We start from the raw sequence: 20,302 nt of genomic DNA, 5'->3' as shown, positions 1-20,302 counted from the left end.
TTTTCGGCGGAAAAGCACCCAGCAAAAATTTCCACTCCGAATTTAAATGAGTTTCGCCACAGTTTTCGAAATATTGCTGGGGTGCAGACTGTCGACGTGCACAGCCGAAAAAAACACTACCGCCCAAGTTTGGGCTCAGTGGTGACCCGTAGGTAAGATTTAAAAAAACAGCCACGAGGAGCTGGCTGGTCGGTAAGTAACCCGGCAGAAAAAAGGCAAGTTAAAGTGTTTTTTATAATTCTTTTAAAATTCTTTTACAGCGATTGTTAAAAAGGGTCTTGAGAATGTTTTTCTGATTTTTTTATTTTTTGGAAAAAATATTGTGTGTGCTTTCCCCCTCCCTAGGCCCAACTGAAAAAGAAGCAATTAAATCTCAGCAATCGATTCTTTTTTTTAGGTTCTGAGAGGGACTAGTCTGTTAAAAATCAATAAAAGTGGGAATTAAAGACTTGTTCAGTCATTGCAGTCTGCAACTATGTACGCCCCTTTTGATTAAGAACCGCCCAATTTGCCCAGGATCGAGTTTAACCGCTGAGAATCTACACGTAAGATGCATTTTCTCGCCGGGTGGTATTTTTTTCCTTTTTTTTTTAAAAATGCAATTTTCGCCAGCGTTAATTTAAGAATCTTAGCGATCTTTTTGGCCGGCAATCCGGCGTTTGCGGATTTTCTGGAAATTCTAGCCTTCCTGTTGACAGGAACTGTGGAAAACAGCATGTCCCTGGTATATGAAATATTGACTCACAATTCATTTGTTTAAACAAATATATATTTGATTGAGTTTCTGTCTATCTCTGATCATTAAGGTGAATGCAATGAGGGGAAATAGATCAAGTGAGGCTATGACCAGTTTCAGCTACTCTGCCACTGACCTTCGACTTCAGTAGGTTATGTTGCTGTAAGTGAAATTGCTTTGACTTTGTCACTGATCCAGCACTTGTGTCCAAGGCAGGAAATGGAACAATAAGGCTTTACACAATGATGTGCACAGGAGTTAAAAGTCAATGGTAAAAGTGACAATTAGTACTGAGCAGAGAAAAAAAAATTGACTGAGTTTTCAATCAATCATTTAGATTACGTGTCTCTTAATAAGACCTTGCATTGAATGAATTGCTGGAGCTCTAGTTGGGATAGGTAGAATTCTTTATGTTTGCATTGTGTGACCAGGAGTTTGCACCCCCCTCCTCATGTCACCACTCTCAGCAAAATCAATAATTAATATCTCTACCAAGAATCCCCCATTGATTATTTTAACCTGTTCTTGAACTCATTTAAGTTGTTCGGAGAGCACTGTAATGTACAAACGCAAATTTCAGCAGAGCTATTAGAAAATGGACTTATCTATTTGGTAAATGAAGTTGAATTTTACATATGCGCACAGCACAATTGCTGTATTTATGCTCGGATTGCTCCCTGTGAGATACAAAGCAGCAAGTTACACACACTGGATGCCGGACAGTACAAATGCAATGGAGGGGTTGAGAGGTGTTGGTGGAGGGGTAGAGGTGGCTGAGAGGTGGAGATGAATGTGATCAGTGTTCTCGTGAAAGCTGACCCCCATGTTTGCGGATGATATTGCAGAGAGGCAGCATGTAGATGAGGAAGAGGAGGGAGCCAAGGATGTTTCCTTGGGAGACTCCTGAAGTGACTTGCAAAGGTCAAAGGCTGCCAAGAGGTCGAAAAGGATGAAGAGAGACAATCCACCACAGGAACACTCACAGATAATTCCATTCATCATTTTGATTAGATCCATTTCAGTGTTGTGGAAGGGGCAGCAACCTGATCGGAGATTCAAACAGAGATTTGCAGGAGAGATGGGCATGAGTTTGGCAAGCGATAGCACGTTCAAAGACTTTGGCTTCATCCAAAAGACATTTTCTAACAGTTGTCGGAAACTGGTACGACTTCATTTGGACCTCAGAAGAATATAAAGGGCAGAATTCACGGGGCAGCTCAGGAACACCCCAGACATGCCTCCTTGCTGTGGGGATGGGGCTGGGCAGCAGATAACTAGCCCACTACCCCTCCCTAGCTTGCATGGTTTCATAAACAAAGGTGATAATGATAAAATGATTGGGAGGGATTAAAATAAAAGGACAGTATGCATGATCACTTTTTATCTACTCGTTTGAGGAAATCAATGATTTTTTAATGGCTATCTGCCAACTGGTTCATTTGTTTTCATGAATCTCTCTACAAGCCGGTGACCAGAGAGGTTATATCGAAATGTATAAGATTATAAGGGGGTTTGACAAGGTGGATGCAGAGAGGATGTTTCCACTGATGGGGGAGACTAGAACTAGGGGGCATAATCTTAGAATAAAGGGCCGCCCATTTAAAACTGAGATGAGGAGAAATTTCTTCTCTCAGAGGATTGTAAATCTGTGGAATTTGCTGCCTCAGAGAGCTGTGGAAGCTGGGTCATTGAATAAATTTAAGACAGAGATAGACAGCGTCTTAACTGATATGGGGAGCGGGCAGGGAAGTGGACCTGAGTCCATGATCGGATCAGCCATGATCTTATTGAATGGCGGAGCAGGCTCGAGAGGCTGTATGGCCTACTCCTGCTCCTATTTCTTATGTTCTTATATAATATGGTACAATATGGTATGGAAATGATAAATCTAGAAAATATCTTTAAGTTAGATTGCGAAAGCACGACAAGGGGTCACAGGCTCAAACAAATCAACGACACATTTAGGACTAATATTAGGAAGTTCCTCTTCACACAAAAATGATCAGTACATGGAATGGACTCCAACGATTGGATGCCTCAGTGGGGGAATTTTAGTGTCTTTCTGGATATGAATAAAAATGGGCTGAATGGCCTTCTCCACCCATAATTATCTTGTGCTCTAGTTAAAATAAGCCAGAAGAATGGCTTTTCAGCTGATTAAAGCAGAAGGTGCTACAGGGGATAATAATCTGTTCAAGGGCCTAGAAATCCGTTTAGGCTGTTTTTAAATGTGATAAATGGCCGCAGTGAAGGATCCGTGTGCATGAAGATGGAAGTTCGAGGATCATAATAAATTGGTCCTTGGGCCTCACCTAAATATTCAACGTGAGCTGCTGATTACCGTCATGCCTCAGAAAAGTCCCTGGGTGAAGTTAGGTGGGGGTGAAAGAGGATGATAGCGGTTGGCAGTGGCCTGGAGATGTACTATGGAGCTGAGAGTAGCAGTCCTGCTCCTGGCTCCACCGAAATATTACAAAGAATGTGCGTACTTTTTCGGTGGAGGTGACTGGCTAGTCTGCATTCCGAAAACCTGAGCTATGCAGGCTTGAGGCCCTTCGGTAGTATATTTAAGGGCCAAAAACAATAGCCTGAGTCAGACTGTTTTCTGTCATCCTTGGTGCGACCCCAAATTATTCTTTTGTGCACTTGTTTTATGCCTGTAAAACAGGCGCAACTAGGACCAATTTCTCTCCCAAGGTCTCCTATTCCAGTATAAAACACGCTGCAACATTTTTTAACATATTGCACAACACTTTAGGAATACATTCCCAAATCTTGTGTTAAACTGCACTGTCTCAGTTCTTCAGAATGCTAATTTTATACGGGCCATTTCTTAATGGGAATATCTTTACATCGCAGGAAATTCCATTAAAATATTAAATGCTTCACAGATTATAAATCAAATGTCAAAATAAATAGTCTTTTCCTACGAGCTTTCTACCTGCGGGAATGCAACTGAAGACAAAGCGAGCTTACATGCGTCACATTCTACTGGGAGTCAAGCGGCAATCGAAAGGATGAGCGTTATTGGGTTTCATCCTCTGAATTATTCTGGTAATGGAAACTAAAGGAGTGGAAAGTCGGTTCTGAGCATTACAGAACATGTGCTCATTAACCAGGCTTTTATACCTGTGTACATTGCTAAATTCTAAGTTGTCTTTAGACAGTTCTTTCCCGACATGAATGAGGACACCTTCATTAAGTGAACATACCTGGGAGAGACTTTGTGGCAAAGCCAGTGCTATTTATAAACATTCCAGGTTCACCTCAGCCATCAGTTTCTGAAACATTTTGTAGCTCTAATCAGATTGTTAAATACAAGCATGTGCACTGTAGCGGGAAAGGCGATGGATGGGTCAACTGAAGGATTCCCAAGGAATCCATGACTCTGCTACCCACACTTCTGCTGTAAGCATGTAATTGGGTGTAATGAATGCTCTTCAAGGTTAGACCAGAGTATTTCGCTTAGCCTTTTTTGAAGAATTATTCGCAAATACTTTACTATCTAACATTGCTCAGCTGAAACAGAAGGACCAGTTAGGGTTCAGCATGGGCTTGGAAACTTCCTTTTCCTTTCTTGGTCACAACCAGTTCAAAGAAAGCATTATACAGACTTGTTTCACACTAAAGAGCAGATCCTTTACTTATTTATACTCATCTTAAATAGTATCGACCTTAATAGCGTGACCCAGTAAGCAATGAAGCATTGAGAATTAAAAAGCATATTAACAAAAAATATTCACTCTTTGAAGTGCTGGAAAGTCTATACCAAGTTATCCTTGAACAGATTATTTGCGGCAAGTCATTAAGAGGGATTATCACCATGACAACCCCTCTGAGAAAACAAATAAGAGTTATGATTATCATTATCATTCTTTTGCTTTGTTCTGCCTATTTCTATTAATTTTTGAATAGTTTTGTTTAAACATTGCCTTGATTGCATCATCAGAGCAACTTGCTTCGGGTTCCTGCATCGGTTGCTTGCTCTAGAAACTGCTCGATTGAAATCAATGGAAATGAAAGTCGGAAGGTTTGTAGAATGGGTAGCTGATCCGCAATGTCAGTTTTGCAACATCAAAATCAAATCTTTGGAGTCTTGATTGTATGAGGGAGCTGAATTAACCTTTATTGAGATATGTTCATTAACCTACTGTTGATGGTCTCGCTTTCATATCCAATCACTGATGATTATTAACTTCTGATCCTTTGGAGAAGTAGTGGCAGATTGGAAACCAAGTCCTTATCTATCACTGGTGTAAACTGTAAGGATGCAACTTAGTATTGACTAAGTTTGGTATTTAGTTTATGTCGTTTCTCCAGTGATAGTCTGGGGTCTAAATCTAATTCGTGCAACCTGAGCTTCTTGTCCAGTTAGTAGTCAATGACAATTCATTGTGATGCAAGTTCCCTGGCAGTCTTGTAAAGTAAAGGCAATTTTCCCAAGTACCCATTCCCACTGGCACACAAGCCTTGGTTTTCAGACAGCAGACCCCGAGTCAAAAAACTTGGCCTAGAGTTTCCATCCGGTTGCGCTGGTTTTTTCAGCGCAATTTGCCAAAAATCGGCCAAACCAATGCAAAAGATGAAGGAATTGCATGTGCAAATTACATCCTGTGCAAATTGAGTATCTGCGATCTTTTGTGCTCGTTTAGCTGGAAGCTGGCCCTGCCCACAACACTGGCCCTGCCCACAACACTGGCCCTGCCCACAGATTTAATCACCTTGGCGAATTCCCGCTAATTGCGCCAGTTTGCGGACTTTCGCCGAGGCCTTTAAAATGAAGCTTCTCTTGGTGCATGGACACTAATGAGCATAAACAATATTTAATTTACTAAGAAACTGACTACAATACAACAATGAAACTGTGTCTGTTTAGTTTTTTGAAGTCATTTTCAGCTCATTGAAATTGGGTTACTCACAGGAAGGGGGCCAAATACTGTGATTAAAAATGATTATTTTTTTCTGTTAAACCCTATAATAATAAAACTGCACCAGGTTACCTCTCTTAGATATATCAAGGAATATTTTTAAATGCAAAAAAGTGCTTTAAAAAATTACGTTCTAAAATGCAGCCCGAGTGCACTGGTTCATTGAAGATTTTACGTTCAGTGATATGCAAATGAGTTGAGCAGAAACTTGAACCAAAAAAAAAATCACTTTTGAAAACAAACGCAATTGGCGGCCATAGCGGAAACTACACCCTGTTAACTGAGCTAAAAAAAAAGAGGGAACAAAGTTGAATATTCATCCCTGCTCTAGAAGCCAATGAAACAACAGCCGAGAGTACTCGGACTTTTTTCTGCAGGTAGGGCCTTTCTGCAGAGTGTCACGACAAACACTCACCTTATTACCCGTGCAGTTAATTCCCAGGCTATTCATGGACGATATCTTCCCATCAAGCCCCGACTGCTGCAACTGCTGCTCCCGTTGTAGTTGTTCTCTCATTTTCCGAGCCTCCTGGATGGCCTTCATCACCGCGTCCTGGTCACCCAGGAAGGCTGTTGAATTCAGAGTGGAGAGGATGTCTAGGGTAGGGGAAAAAAAAACAGCAGTCATAAAATTCCCCAAGAAGCAACCGGCTGACTTACAGCAACTGGTAGATTACAACAAAATAAAAAATTATTCTGACCTATAAAGGTCCTCTTTTTCCAATACATCTTTCCCCCTTGTGTAATAAACTACTCAGTCTGCAGCAGATTCCTTCATAAACCATCTGTTGTCAAATTTAAAATATTCAATATGATAAGTGTACTTTATCCCACAGTCAACATTGTTTTTCTTTTCAAAAAAAAAATACTCATTAAAACTGAAGCAAATTTGAATTCAGACGAGAATCTCCTGAAGCTGTTAATTATTAATGAAGCCATTCCTTTCAGTACATTATCTGGAACATTGATTCCTAAGAATGTGCTCCACACTGCACAACCATCTCTTGCAAATGGATTCGCACTTTTTAACCAGATGTATCAGACCCTGTATTACTGACCCAATTCAGGTAATAGTAGAGTAGGCAAAGCTGAGTGAGCAGTTAAAACTACTTTCCCTGCTGCTGTTATTTTTCATTCTTGATTTTTTTATGTACATCACCTCCTTTCAAATGGTTTTAAAATAACCAATTTTTAAAAAAGATGTGAATTACTGAAGTGCAGTGATCTGTGTAGGGATATAGGACTTTTAGGTAATGAATAATGTTTCCCGCCGGATCCTGTTTTCAGTCGCATCAGTCAGGCTTTCTGCTGCTCATCACCCAAAGCCACTAAACACTTTTCAATTAGGTTCGGCGCCACTGCGTTAGTCAAAACTACAAATTATTTTGAACTCTGTATTCCAAATGTGGACAAAAAAAAAGCATTTAGATTTTGCTCATTAGCTTATGCCCTTTTGTGACACACAGTAAGATACAATGCTAAAGGTGGGTCATTAGTTGGAGGGGAAAATACCTGACAAGCTTTCCAAGCTTAGTACATTCTAAGAACAGAGCAGCAAAACTTATGAGTAGGCAACTTTTTTTTGCAATACTGTGAATCATGCAAATGTAACTATTCAGTCTATAGTATAGACAAGAAGTACTCACTAGGAATAATTCCTTGTTCCCTTTCTTCCAGTGGGAAGCTTCACTCGACTATTTGGCCCCAATGAGTGCAGGTCCCAGGAGTGATATTCTGGAATTAGGCCTAACCTTTTGTTGAGAGCCAGAATCCTGAGAAGTAACTTGATTGATGACCACTCTCAGAGATCTATTATAAAGTAACTCCATTTTGTTTTAAAAAGCTTTGTGTCTTTTCTTTCTACCACCAGCCTCTCCGGAATCATTGCTCGAGTATCACCGGAGAACTGGATAGCTGTGTAATGACAGCCAGAGACACTTGGGGTCTGCCAAGGCTCCAGGTAAGGAGGAGGTTGGACGTGAGGTGGTCCCTGTGCTGTATTACAAGTCTTACCGATATTAGGTTGACCCTGCGAAGGGCACAATGAAGCCAGATGCTGTGATGCAGCAGAAAAACTGGATCACTACTGAAGGCCAACTTATTTATAGATTAGTTTAAAATCAGCCACTGTGTTAGTTACTGTGAGTATTGAAAGAATGAGCTGAGTCGCCAATTGATATTTGGCGATTGGATAATTATTCATCAATTAAGTCTGAAAATATGACATTTGAGCCCAACATGGATTAGCTGTAGATTTCCAACGCTTTTGCAGTTAAGAGACAAAGACAAGAATAAACAATACTGCATTTTCATTTGTACATGCATTGCTCCTCTGCACAATATAAGCTAAAATGCATTGCTGGTTATGGTGATGCTTTACACAACCTGCCTTTTATGCTCAGGAGAATCAATAGCCAACCTTGTAATTGTATTAGTGAAGCTTGAATATATGTACAGTATTTTTGGTAAAAGTAGGCTGGATCTCATCCAATTGTCCCTGGTTCAGCATGGATCTAAAGGATAGTAGCGGGACATTTGGAAAAGCATAATTCAATCAAGCAGAGTCAGCATGGTTTTATGAAAGGGTAATCATGTTTGACAAATTTGCTGGAGTTCTTTGAGGATGTAACGAGCAGGGTGAATAAGGGGGAACCAGTGAATGTGGTGCATTTGGATTTCCAGAAGGCATTTCATAAGGTGCCACATAAAAGGTTACTGCATAAGATAAAAGTTCACGGGGTTGGGGGTAATATATTAGCATGGATAGAGTATTGGTTAACTAACAGAAAACACAGAGTTGGGATAAATGGGTCATTTTTCGGTTGTCAAACAATAACTAGTGGGGTGCCGCAGGGATCGGTGCTGGGGCCTCAACTATTTACAATCTATATTAATGACTTGGATGAAGGGAGCGAGTGTAATGTAGCCAAGTTTGCTGATGATACAAAGATGGGTGGAAAAGCAAATTGTGAGGAGGACACAAAAAATCTGCAAAGGGATATAGACAGGCTAAGTGAGTGGGCAAAATTTTGGCAGATGGAGTATAATGTGGGAAAATGTGAAGTTATCCACTTTGGCAGAAAAAATAGAAAAGCAAATTATAATTTAAATGGAGAAAAATTGCAAAACGCTGCAGTACAGAGGGATCTGGAGGTCCTTGTGCATGAAATACATAAGTTAGTATGCAGGTACAGCAAGTAATCAGGAAGGCAAATGGAATGTTGGCCTTTATTGCAAGGGGGATGGAGTATAAAAACATAGAAACCCTGCTACAACTGTACAGGGTATTGGTGAGGCCACACCTGGAGTACTGCGTACAATTTTGGTCTCCGTATTTAAGGAAATATATAGTTGCATTGGAGGCTGTTCAGAGAAGGTTCCCTAGCTTGATTCCGGAGATGTGGAAGTTGACTTATGAGGATAGGTTGAGTAGGTTGGGCCTATACACATTGGAGTTCAGAAGAATGAGAAGTGATCTTATTGAAACTTATAAGATAATAAGGGGGCTCGACAAGGTGGTTGCAGAGAGGATATTTCCACTCATCGGGGAAACTAAAACTAGGGGACATAGTCTCAGAATAAGGGGCCGCCCATTTAAAACTGAAATGAGGAGGAATTTCTTCTCTCAGAGTTGTAAATCTATGGAATTCTCTGCCCTAGAGAGCTGTGGAGGCTGGGTCATTGAATATATTTGAGGTGGAGATAGACAGATTTTTGAGTGGTAAGGGAAGTGGAGCTGAGTCCATGATCAGATCAGCCATTGAATGGCGGAACAGGCTCGAGGGGCCAAATGGCCTACTCCTGCTCCTATTTCTTATGTTCGTATGTTTTTCTTATGATATGTCTTGGCCAACAGTAGGATATGTTCAATGTAATATTAATTGCTAGTTTAAGAAATCATAACCTCTCTTTGAACACAGGAAGTGGAAACATCTACTGAGGAGGGGGGGGAACAGACAAAATGATTTCACATATGCGCTTGAATTGTCAATAAACTTGTTTAATTAAAGCAACAGAACTCTCACCACATGTAAGGCTTACAAAATGTCTAACTGTGTGCTAAGTCAGTGATGGTGGTACCCTGGTAAGAGTGAAGGTGATTTGAGGTTATTAAAAAGATTAAGTCCAATGCCATATTTTCTTTCTTCATCATCTAGAATCATAGGGGTAGATTTGATGAATTGTTACTCTTGGCTAATTAATTGGAAATTGTACAGGGCTTGATGGCCACCAGACCCAAATTCCCAGTATGCTTTTTCATGGCACAAAGATCTATGCTGAGAGCTCTAATGTGTAAAACTTTCTCCAAAGAGCTCACCCTAGTTGGACTAGAGTGCAGAATCTTCTGACTTGTACAATATTATTCAGGTTTGATTGGCCGAAAAATGGACAACTAGCAATACCAAAAAGAACATGTTTACAATTTCAACAGCAATATGGACCACATGAAAACTTCACAATTACAGCATCACTGCACACAGCATCTAGAGCAGCACTTCTCTCGTGATGTTAAGAGTATAAAGATACCGTTTCATTTTCATTGTGCACTCACCTAAAGATGATCCTCTTCCTGGTGTACCGCCCACAGGGCTGGGGATGCTGCTTTTGTTGGGCAGGTTGACTGGACTGGATTTAGTTGTGTGGAAGAAGGTCTGGGTAGGTGATGTGGGGGATCGGACGGGGTCTGAAGTCTTGGGCCTGGCTGACAGATTGAGTGGCTGCGCTGCTTCATCCTGCGAACGAACCATAAACAAGCCCACTTTAACACATTGAAGATCACATAACAACAATGTGATCTTCCAATCATTGGAAACTAATCCAAACTGACATGTGCGCATTTGAGCCAATTGGTGCCAGACCTATTTTAATCAGGTGCCATTTTGATTCTGGTACCCACAATAATAGTACAGTTGCACCATTCCTTTTTATTTCTAAATCTATTTGCATACAAATGGATTTTTTCCCCTTAAACACAGAAGTAACTTTTGGTTTTCACATTCACTTTAACCTGATTAACTTTAACCTGTTTAAATTAATCTAGCATTATGGTTACTACAAAAAAACTCTACTAGTTGCCATTTACATTTCACACATGCATTTCATTTGTAAATAATGGTTGTACTTCATATTATAAAAACAACCTGGTATTTGGCACCCAATACAGTTTGAGAAGGAAGAAATCCAGCCTGATCAACGTCCTGGACTGTTTTTAAGGAACCAACATCCCAAATGGATGTTGGAAAGGCCCATCATGTAATGTACCTAGAGTTCCAAAAAGTGTTCCACTAAGTTCCACATGAAAAGCTGCTGTACAAACTGAAGGAAAGGAATATCCTGGGTGAAACCAGGTGAAAGTTAGCTGAAAGAGAGGAAGCAGCAGATAATAGAAGAGTGATTTCAAACTGGGGAGATATACTTCGGGGAATGCCCTGATGTTTGTGCTGGGTTCCAACTGCTTCTAATTTACATATAGGATTTGTATTCAGAAATACATTCAAATTAGTAAGCTTTGCAGATGATACTAAAATGGTGGGAACAATTATGTCTAAAGCAGCCAAGGAGTTACATGGCTTGGTAATCTTGTTTTTAAATTAAGATCATTTAATAAGACGGTAAAAAAAAGAGCTTTGTTAAATCCCAGAACTGCTTTCCCTGTCATTTGTTACCAAACTCAATGACGTAATGGTAGACAATGGCTTGGTAGTTTGTAGGATGTAGTACCCTCTTATTAAAACACATCCCTCAGGATCCCTACAAACCGCATTATAGGAAAGAGAGTGTTATAGGAAAGAAAAACTTAACTACACACGCCGCTAGATAAAGCCATTCATTACTCACATTACAGCAGTGACCGCAGAAAAACAGAGAGCAATGGTAAGCAGTTATTTACTGAAACTGTCTGAGCTTTCTCGTACATTGTAAAGCTAATTGCTTCTTTAAATAGTAAAGTCCAAATGATCAGAGGTGTACTGATAGAAACTACCACTGGATCAATTTAGAAATACGCCAATGTGTAATTACATTGACATAAACAACCTGTACGTTAATGTTGGGCATATTCTGAGGGGCATCAGTGTTGGGATTCACGGCCTAATTTATGGAAACATCGAGGGGTAAATTTCTTTAATTTTCATCGCTGGGCGGAAACCAGGAAGTAGCACATCGGCCGCTCATGACACACACCTCGACTTTCCTTTCCAGTGACTTTGAGTTTTTCTCCTGGTGGTGAAAATTAAAATCTACCCCCAATGTCAAGCTTTCACAAGTCAAGTACAATAACAGCCAAAGTGAACTCAGGCTGCTTATCCTCGAGCCTCACAAAAGCTCCACCTACTGCACCACTGTAACAGTTACCTTTCCCACGCCTTCTTTATTGAGACAGACTGAGTCAATTTGGAGGAAAGGGGGGCTGTGGGCCTGTCTCCATTAAGAACTAGATTAAGGCTGACCCTAACCCATTTCACAAAGGATCCTTACAGCCAGAGGTTGACTTTCATCGCATGTGCTGAAGTCAAACAGCCTCAAAATATGGGGGAGCCAATTTAAAACCGAATTGAGAAGGAATTTCTTCTCCCAGAGGGTTGTGAATCTGTGGAATTCTCTGCCCAGGGAAGCAGTTGAGGCTAGCTCATTGAATGTATTCAAATCACAGATAGATAAATTTTTAACCAATAAGGAAATTAAGGGGTATGGGGAGCGGGCGGGTAAGTGGAGCTGAGTCCACGGCCAGATCAGCCATGATCTTTTTGAATGGCGGAGCAGGCTCGAGGGGCTAGATGGCCTACTCCTGTTCCTAATTCTTATGTTCTTATGTTCTTATGTTATGTTCAAACCTTAGACTCTACTGGTAAATGTAATGTCCCACTCCTGTGCCATTCAATCTCCCAGCTAAAAGTGTCATTTAGAATAAAGAATTGAATTGATAGCTTCTCTACTGGCTCAGTTAGAAAATGTGGACCTAAGCCATTGGACCAGAAAATCTGCCAGAATGTCCTCCTGTGATTCTGGGGTTATTGGGGGATGAGGGGGAATGAATCAGGGTTCCTGTTCCTGATTACTATCAAATGACCCCTGGTGGAAATGTGCTGGTACGAATGGCAGAGGAGAACAGGAATCAGTCTCAGTTACAGTGTTGTGCATGGTAGAACAGCCTGCTGATGGCCTCTATCTGGACTCATACATGACGAATGGTACCTCACTTGGATGAAGTACCAGAAGTTGGCATCCGCCCATGTAATCCAGCGTAAACTGGAACCTTCAGGAGAGGACAGGAGATAACGGGGGTGGGGGTGCGGGGGAGGGAGCAGTAATTGATATGTATATTTTCTTTTAAAACTCTCTCATTTAAGATTGTGTGTGTTTTGTGTATCTACAACAAGAACAGAAAATTGCTCCTTTGATAGTTTGAAAAAGCTGAGGTATTAACTGTGGTACATTGCATAGTTAATTGGAAAATACAGAATAACAAAGACTGAATACAACATCTGATCATTTGGTTGGATGGTACGTTTTACCTCAGGGACAGAAATGGTTCTCTCCTGTAACATTCAAATAAGAAGCTAATTAGCCAATTCCTAAAAGATTTAACTAAAGGAAGGCTCATTAGTCTCTCTCTGTACTTGCCTTTATTTACATAAGCACAGTAATTTTATTATTGTAATGTCAGTGTTTACTCATGTTGACAAATGTAATTTGGAACTAATGCACTTTGCAGTTCTAACTCTCCACTCAACTTAATCTGAAATGTATTCCAACTAGTTCAAGCTAAATATCCAGTTGCGTATTCCTGTGTTTTCCTGTGTTCAAAGCTAAGTTTCTTGCCATGTATATGTCTAATTTAACCATTTACTGTAGAACTCTCGCCTCTCGGTTAGAAGGTTGTCGTTTCAACTCAACATGAATGCTTAAGCACATAACTTAGATTGACACTCAGTGTAGTAATGAGGGAGTCCTGCAATGTTAGAGGTGCTGTTCTTCAGAGTAGATGTTAAACTAAGATTCTAGTTCTGACGAAAGGTCATCGACCCTAAATGTTAACTCGGTTTCTCTCTCTACAGATGCTGTCTGACCTGCTGAGTATTTCCAGCATATTCTGTTTTTATTTTATTCTAGCTTCTGTTTCAGTGGTTCAGGTGGTTGATAAATATCCTTTGGCACTATTTGAAGAAAAACAGAATTCTTCGATTGTCCTACTCAACATTTCTCCCTCAACTAACCTGATTAATGTTTGGGACTTGCTCCCTCCACATCAGAGGCTTAATTTTCAGTCATGATGCCACTGTCCTTCAAAATTCTCCTCCCAAAAATAACTCAACCTTTGCTACTTCTCTTCCTGCCTTCAAAAAGCTCCTAAAGCTTTTCTCTTTGACTCTCGCCCTTCCCCATCTAAACTTTTCTTCTTCTTCCAACTTTCTATCCTACTAAGGGGCTGAAATTGATGGGCATACAGCCGCGGACTGGCAACATACTGCCCAAAATCGCAAAATTGATCAAAAAATACCTACATACCGCCCTGCGCGAAATTCCTCAGTGACACACCGCCGGGCGGTATGCATACCGTCTGCCCACGTGGAGCACCCTGCAGCCCGACCACAAGTCCAACATTGGTAGCATGCCACCGATATACCACCGCAGCTACACATCGTCTGAAAAAAGTTGGTTTGATGCCGATGGTATGTTGACGGTATGTAAACTACAATGTTTCTCCTCCCCCTCTCCAGCGATTTTTCCTCTCCCCAGCAATCTATTTCTCTCTCCCCCCCCCCCGTCAAGATATAGTCCTCCCCCCAGAGATCTAATCCCCCCCAGCGACCTAGTTCTCCCCCCCCAGAGATCTAATCCTTCCCCCCACCCCCCGAGATCTAATTCTCGCGCGCCCCCCCCCGAAGATCTAATTTCCCCCCCCCCCAGAGGTCTAGTCTTTCCTCCCCCCTCCCCCTCCCCCACCAAGAACTAATCCCCTCCCCCCCCCAGAAATCTAATTCCATCCCCAGAGGTCTAGTCTCCCCCCGAGAACTAATCCCCCAGAGTTCTAATCCGCCCCAGAGAGATCTAATCCCCCCCCAGAGAGATCTAATCCCCCCCCAGAGAGATCTAATCCCCCATCAGAGATCAAGTCCTCCACCAGGGATCTAGTCTTCCCCCAAGAGATCTAATCTCACCCCCAAAGATCTAGTCTTCCCCCAGAGATCTAGACCTCTCCTCCAAGAGATCTAATCCTACCCCTAGAGATCTAGTCCTTCCCCCCCCCCCCACAAAAAAAAGTGTGAATAAATAAATAAATAATAAGTACTATAAATAAGTCAAAAACACTGCACAAAACAATTAAAAATCTACACTTACCTTCGATCCAACGTTGGCAGTCTCCGACCTCCAGACTGCTCTTCTTGGGGGGGGAGGTGGGGCAAGGTGAAGCAAAGAGGGGTCGGAAGTTAATGGAAGAGCGTGCGTGCGCAGAACACGGGACCTGAAGAGTCCTGAGTCCCAGACAACTTACTCTGCACCGCCGGAGCAGACCGCCCATCTCATTCCACTGACGCCCCGCTCAGGACCGCCCGGACCAATGTTGCCAGCACTCCGCCCCAGCGGTACCGGCCGATGAATATTGACCGACCATTGCGAGACCACCGAGAATTGGGCGGTCCACCAATTTCGACCCCTGAGTCAGTGTTCTGAGACAATTTCCTTGATGTGAGGGGTGCTGTCTAAATGCTAAACACTGATTGCTATCCACAGTGGCTTCTGCTGGAAAGTGTACATGGCTGGATGCAGACACGATCAGACTCAGCTGTGAGTCCCCATGGTCAAGTGGTCTATTGAACACTTGCCGTCGAGGTTCATAGATGAAGAATGTCTACTTGGGCAAGGCAAGTATGCTGGCACATCTCAATATGAGTCATGCGTTCAGGAAACAAGGTAAGACAGGGGAGGGGGAGAAGGACATTGAAAAGAAAGGTGCTCAAATTAGGACCTGGAATAAGGGTCATTGCAACACAACAGAATGTTGAAATGGAGAGTTTAAGGCGAGACTAAAATGAAAGAGTTCAGTCACAACGGAGTTTAATCACTGTGAGCTAGACTTTCAGGTTTTAGGGCAACAATTAGGGGTCGAAATTCCCTTCATAAGGCCGCCCGTTAGACCGGTGCTAGGCAGCTAATGGGCAGCAAAGGCCGACCGTGGGTGTTAAGCGTCCCATGGCTCGGGAGAAATTCGCGAGGCTTTTTAGTAGAGGCAGCAAGAGATAACGCTGGGCCATCTAACGCCACCCACGTAGTGATGTCATCCAGCGGGCAACGCTCCCTTGGTGTCGCTCCCGCGATATTTGGTTTGTAACAGAAGCCTAACGGCAAGGTGTCCGTACTGCCTGAGAAAGGTGGAGGGAACATCATGGGGCTCAGGCGTATTCGCCCAGAGATCAAGGTCAGTTCGTTTTCTTTAGTTATTTCATCTTCTGTTCAGTAGTTGTAACAGTGGGGAAGTTTGTGTCTGGGTCGGAGAAGTTTGAGGTTTTGTTTCTTTCTTCCTATTTTTCAGCTAGCGTGGCGACAGCCTCCCGTTGGGAAATTCAGTCGGCCTCCTGAGCTCTCGCCCGAGGGTGAGTGTGCGACACCACTTTTTAGCGCTGCTCTCTCATCTTTGGCCGTAAAAACTGAATTTGGCAGTCGGAGCCTGCACCTAACGCCTGGCGGTAAAATCAGCCCTCAGGCGGAGACACCGCCTCAAAAACGCCATTACCGGATTTCGGCGCCTTAGGGTCCCAGCTTGCCTTTTCATTTACAACATTTTCTGAATCAACAAAATATTTATATCTCCAACAGTTAATTATTTGGTGCAAAAATGTTAATAATCTTCAAAAAGTTATTGCTCACCTTGTGGAATGCTCTTTATAATTGCACCATAAATCTCCAAGTGCCTGAAGCTTTGGGGGCATTATTTAAAAATTATTTATTTTGCTTCATGCTCAACAAAGTGCGGAATAATACTGCAATACTGACTTTAATAAATTCAATCTCCATTTTCAGACCTGAACCCGGAGAGTTTCGTGCTGTAAGCGCAAGCCCACTGAGAACTGGATAGACATGTATCCAAACTGATTGGATCTTCACTATCCTACAAGCCCAACTCTGGTCAATTAGACAGCTCAAACGTCTTATTTAGCTTCAACTATATCCATTCTGCTCTGATCTGTATTTGTTTTCCTCTCTTTCTCTCTGATAACTCACAAGGGGAGTAGATTCTGTATGAGGCATCAGCTAGCTGCAGGAGTGTTTACTCTTAAAAATGTCTTTTCTACTTCAATTATGAGCAGTTTGGGTGATGTTTGCCTTTTGTACTTGAGTTAATTTCAGGGCTGTGCTCGTTCTTAGAGGCTGCTGTTTTAACTTCTGTTCAAGCAATTGTCAAATGTCTAAGCTTTTATAGTGCTATTGCAATCGAACTGAATGTACATAAAGTTATTCTGAACTGTACACTTGTGCACCAACCACATAATTGCCAATCACATGAGCATTTTTGAAATTTTAAGATGAAGTCACTTCAAATTAGATTCAAATAATTCTATCTAACTTGCTTTCCTGTTTACACAAATGACAATTCTACTACGCAGAGGGAAATGCAACATGTTCTGGGTTTTCTATGGCAGTTGTCGATGTTGTTACAACATTAACTTGCATTTATATAGTGCCTTTCATATCCTTAGGACATCCCAAAGCGCTTCATATTTATGAATTATTTTGGAGTGTTGTCGCTGTTGGTATGTGGACAAAGAAGAAGCACTTGGATTCTGTCTTCTTTTGCTGTTCCTTCACACTAATTACTTCAACATTGCACAGCACTCCATCTAGAGGCGCAGTTAAGAAGTGATAAAGTCACCCTGGCAGAAAAGGCAGCCAAGGATTTCTGAACAGCTGTTAAGTGCTCAACTGCTTTAACAATTGGTGTCCCTAATATTGTGATACCTCAAAGCCTCCGTGATAAAATGCAACATCCCCACCGACACCTGGGAGTCCCTGGCCAAAGGCTGCCCTAAGTGGAGGAAGTGCATCCGGGAGGGCGCTGAGCACCTCGAGTCTCGTCGCCGAGAGCAGGCAGCGGAAGGAGTGTGCGGCAAACCTGTCCCACCCACCCTTTCCTTCAACCACTGTCTGTCCCACCTGTGACAGAGACTGTAAATCCCGTATTGGACTGTTCAGTCACCTAAGAACTCAAGTTTAGAGTGGAAGCGAGTCTTCCTCGATTTCGAGGGACTGCCTATGATGATGCTGACCTAATATTGTGATACCTCTGCTTTCTGCCAATAAGTTGTGCATTAGCAATCTATTGTAAACCAAGGATAGTGCACAGAACATGAAGGTCTATGTACTCCTAGGTTCAAGGAAATGTCAAATACAAAAATAAGTTGACCACGGTTGAAGTGCAGAGATATGATTATCATAGGCAGTCCCTCGAAACAAGGATGATTTGCTTCCACGCCAAAAAAAAGGATGAGTTCACAGGTGTTTTGAAAGAAGGACCCAAACTACATCCTGTAGGGTGGAAGATACCTGTGTGTGGATTTTTTAATGTGGGGTGGCCGTTGCACACCAACCACCACACACGGGCTTGACAGAGCGCGGTCTTGGTCCAGTGGCAAGGATTACCCAGGACAACTGGAGACCAGCTCTGCTGCACGGACCTAGTGCGCGCACACATCGCAGTGTGGGCTGGGCCCGTGCTGCCCCTGGGCCCCTGGCCCCGAACTCACGCCTTCCCTGGGCCCCGGTCACATCCCCACAGTCTCTCGCTGCTCCTTCGCCCCGACCTCCTGCTGTCCCTGCCCACGCTCCAATCACCGACCTGGACCTTGCTGACGTCACTCTTCGCTGCCGTTGCCCTCCTGCACCAGCTCACGCTGTACCTTGTAGCGGTATGCCTCCACACTGCCCAGGGCCACTGCTCGCTGCTCCTTTAATGGCCCCGACCTGCCGCTGATGGTTTCTCATCTTGTAGTTTGTTGCTGACATCCCCAGTTTTGACTATCCCCCCCGCCACCCCCCCAATTTGGTGCCATCCGCAAATGTATTCCCCTTAACCCCTCCCCTCTTTATATAACCATTCCTGTGTATAACTCGGGTCAGTGAACATGAGAATACAGGAGTAGAACTGTAGCTAATTTGATTACCCTTTTGATATTATTCAAAACTTTCCCTCAGGATATTAAATAAATGTGATAGGACCCATATTTGGTACATTGTACATAATCTATGGAATTAATGGCTTGATGGAATTAATGGCTTTTTTCTGTTGAATGCTTTCTTTTGTTCTCAGGCTTGGCTCAGTGGTAGTCCTCTCACCTCTGAATCAGAAGGAAGTGGCTTCAAGCCCCACTCAAGGTACATGAGCACATAATCTAAGCTGGCATTCCAGTGCAGTACTGAAGGAGTGCTGCACTGCAGTGTTTTAGAGGAGACATTAAACTGAGGTCCTGTCTGCCCTCTCAGGTGGACATTCAAGATCCCATGGCAGTATTCAAAGAGTAGAGGAATGCCCCAGGTGTCCTGGCTGATATTTAGCAAACATCTCTAAAAAAAAAACAGGTTATCTGGTCATTTATCTCCTTGATGTTTGTTGGACCTTGCTGTGTACAAATTAGCTGCCTTATTTCCATGGCATTGCAACAGTGACTACACTTCAAAAGTATTTCATTGGCTGTGATGCACTTTTGGGCATTCTAAAGTTGCGAAAGGAGCAATATAAATGCAAGTTCTTTCTTTGCTCTCACATCAATATTATCTTTACGTACCAGGGGTCATCACATCTCCTCAAATATTCCATACCTAACTAAGGTCCCTCAGTTTCCTCCGCCTATGATGGTAGAGTAGTTCAGTCCATGGACAATCCCGTACCTTCTGCTAATGTAGCTATACAATCAGCTGACTTGTGGATGGGAGCTTTTTCTCTGGCCCCTCTCTCTGACTTAAATAGAACTTTCCCTCTGACTTATATAGAATTACATAGAATGTACGGCACAGGAACAGACCACTTGGCCCAACTGTCCAGGCAGTGTCTATGCTCCACACGAGCCTCCTCCCACCCCCCTCTTCATCTGATCATCATAGGCAGTCCCTCGGAATCGAGGAAGACTTGCTTCCACTTTAAAAATGCGTCCTTAGGTGGTTGTACTGTACAATACGAGAACCACAGTTCCTGTCACAGGTGGGACAGATAGTCGTTGAGGGTAAGGGAGGGTGGGACACATTTGCCGCACGCTCCTTCCGTTGTCTGCGCTTGGTTTTTGCATGCTCTCGGCGATGAGACTCGAGGTGCTCAGTGCCCTCCCGGATGCACTTCCTCCACTTAGGGCGGTCTTTGGCCAGGGACTCCCAGGTGTCGGTGGGGATGTTCATCTTCATCTAACCCTATCAGCATAACCTTCTATTCCTTTCTCCATCATGTGATCATGTACCTTCCCATTGAATGCGTCTATGCTATTCGCCTCAATCACTCCTTGTGGTGACGAGTGCCACATTCTGGGGAATCATTGCTGATAGACTCTATGCTTCGAGGACCAGGGAAATATCATCAATGGAAACCAACTGGCCAGGATGTAATAGCAGTAAGGTGAAGATGTAGATGAGTGTTTAAAGCCAGAGTCACTGG

At 42.7% G+C, this 20,302-nt stretch overlaps 1 protein-coding gene across 21 annotated transcripts in view; it reads right to left on the bottom strand.

Moving 5' to 3' along the window:
* sox6 (SRY-box transcription factor 6) overlaps window positions 1-20,302 on the bottom strand; it is a 656,189-nt gene that overhangs the window by 63,146 nt on the left and 572,741 nt on the right. For all 21 annotated transcript variants that reach the window (XM_070899905.1, XM_070899904.1, XM_070899902.1 and 18 more), the window contains 2 exons: window positions 10,217-10,397; window positions 6,080-6,261 (listed from right to left, as the gene is read on the bottom strand). In XM_070899905.1, coding sequence (XP_070756006.1) covers window positions 6,080-6,261; window positions 10,217-10,397 — 363 coding nt within the window. The remainder of the gene's footprint in view (window positions 1-6,079; window positions 6,262-10,216; window positions 10,398-20,302) is intronic.

The sequence above is a fragment of the Pristiophorus japonicus genome, chromosome 14 (genome assembly GCF_044704955.1).
Source record: "Pristiophorus japonicus isolate sPriJap1 chromosome 14, sPriJap1.hap1, whole genome shotgun sequence".
Lineage (NCBI taxonomy): Eukaryota > Metazoa > Chordata > Chondrichthyes > Pristiophoridae > Pristiophorus > Pristiophorus japonicus.
This window is presented reverse-complemented; position numbering and strand designations above follow the sequence as displayed.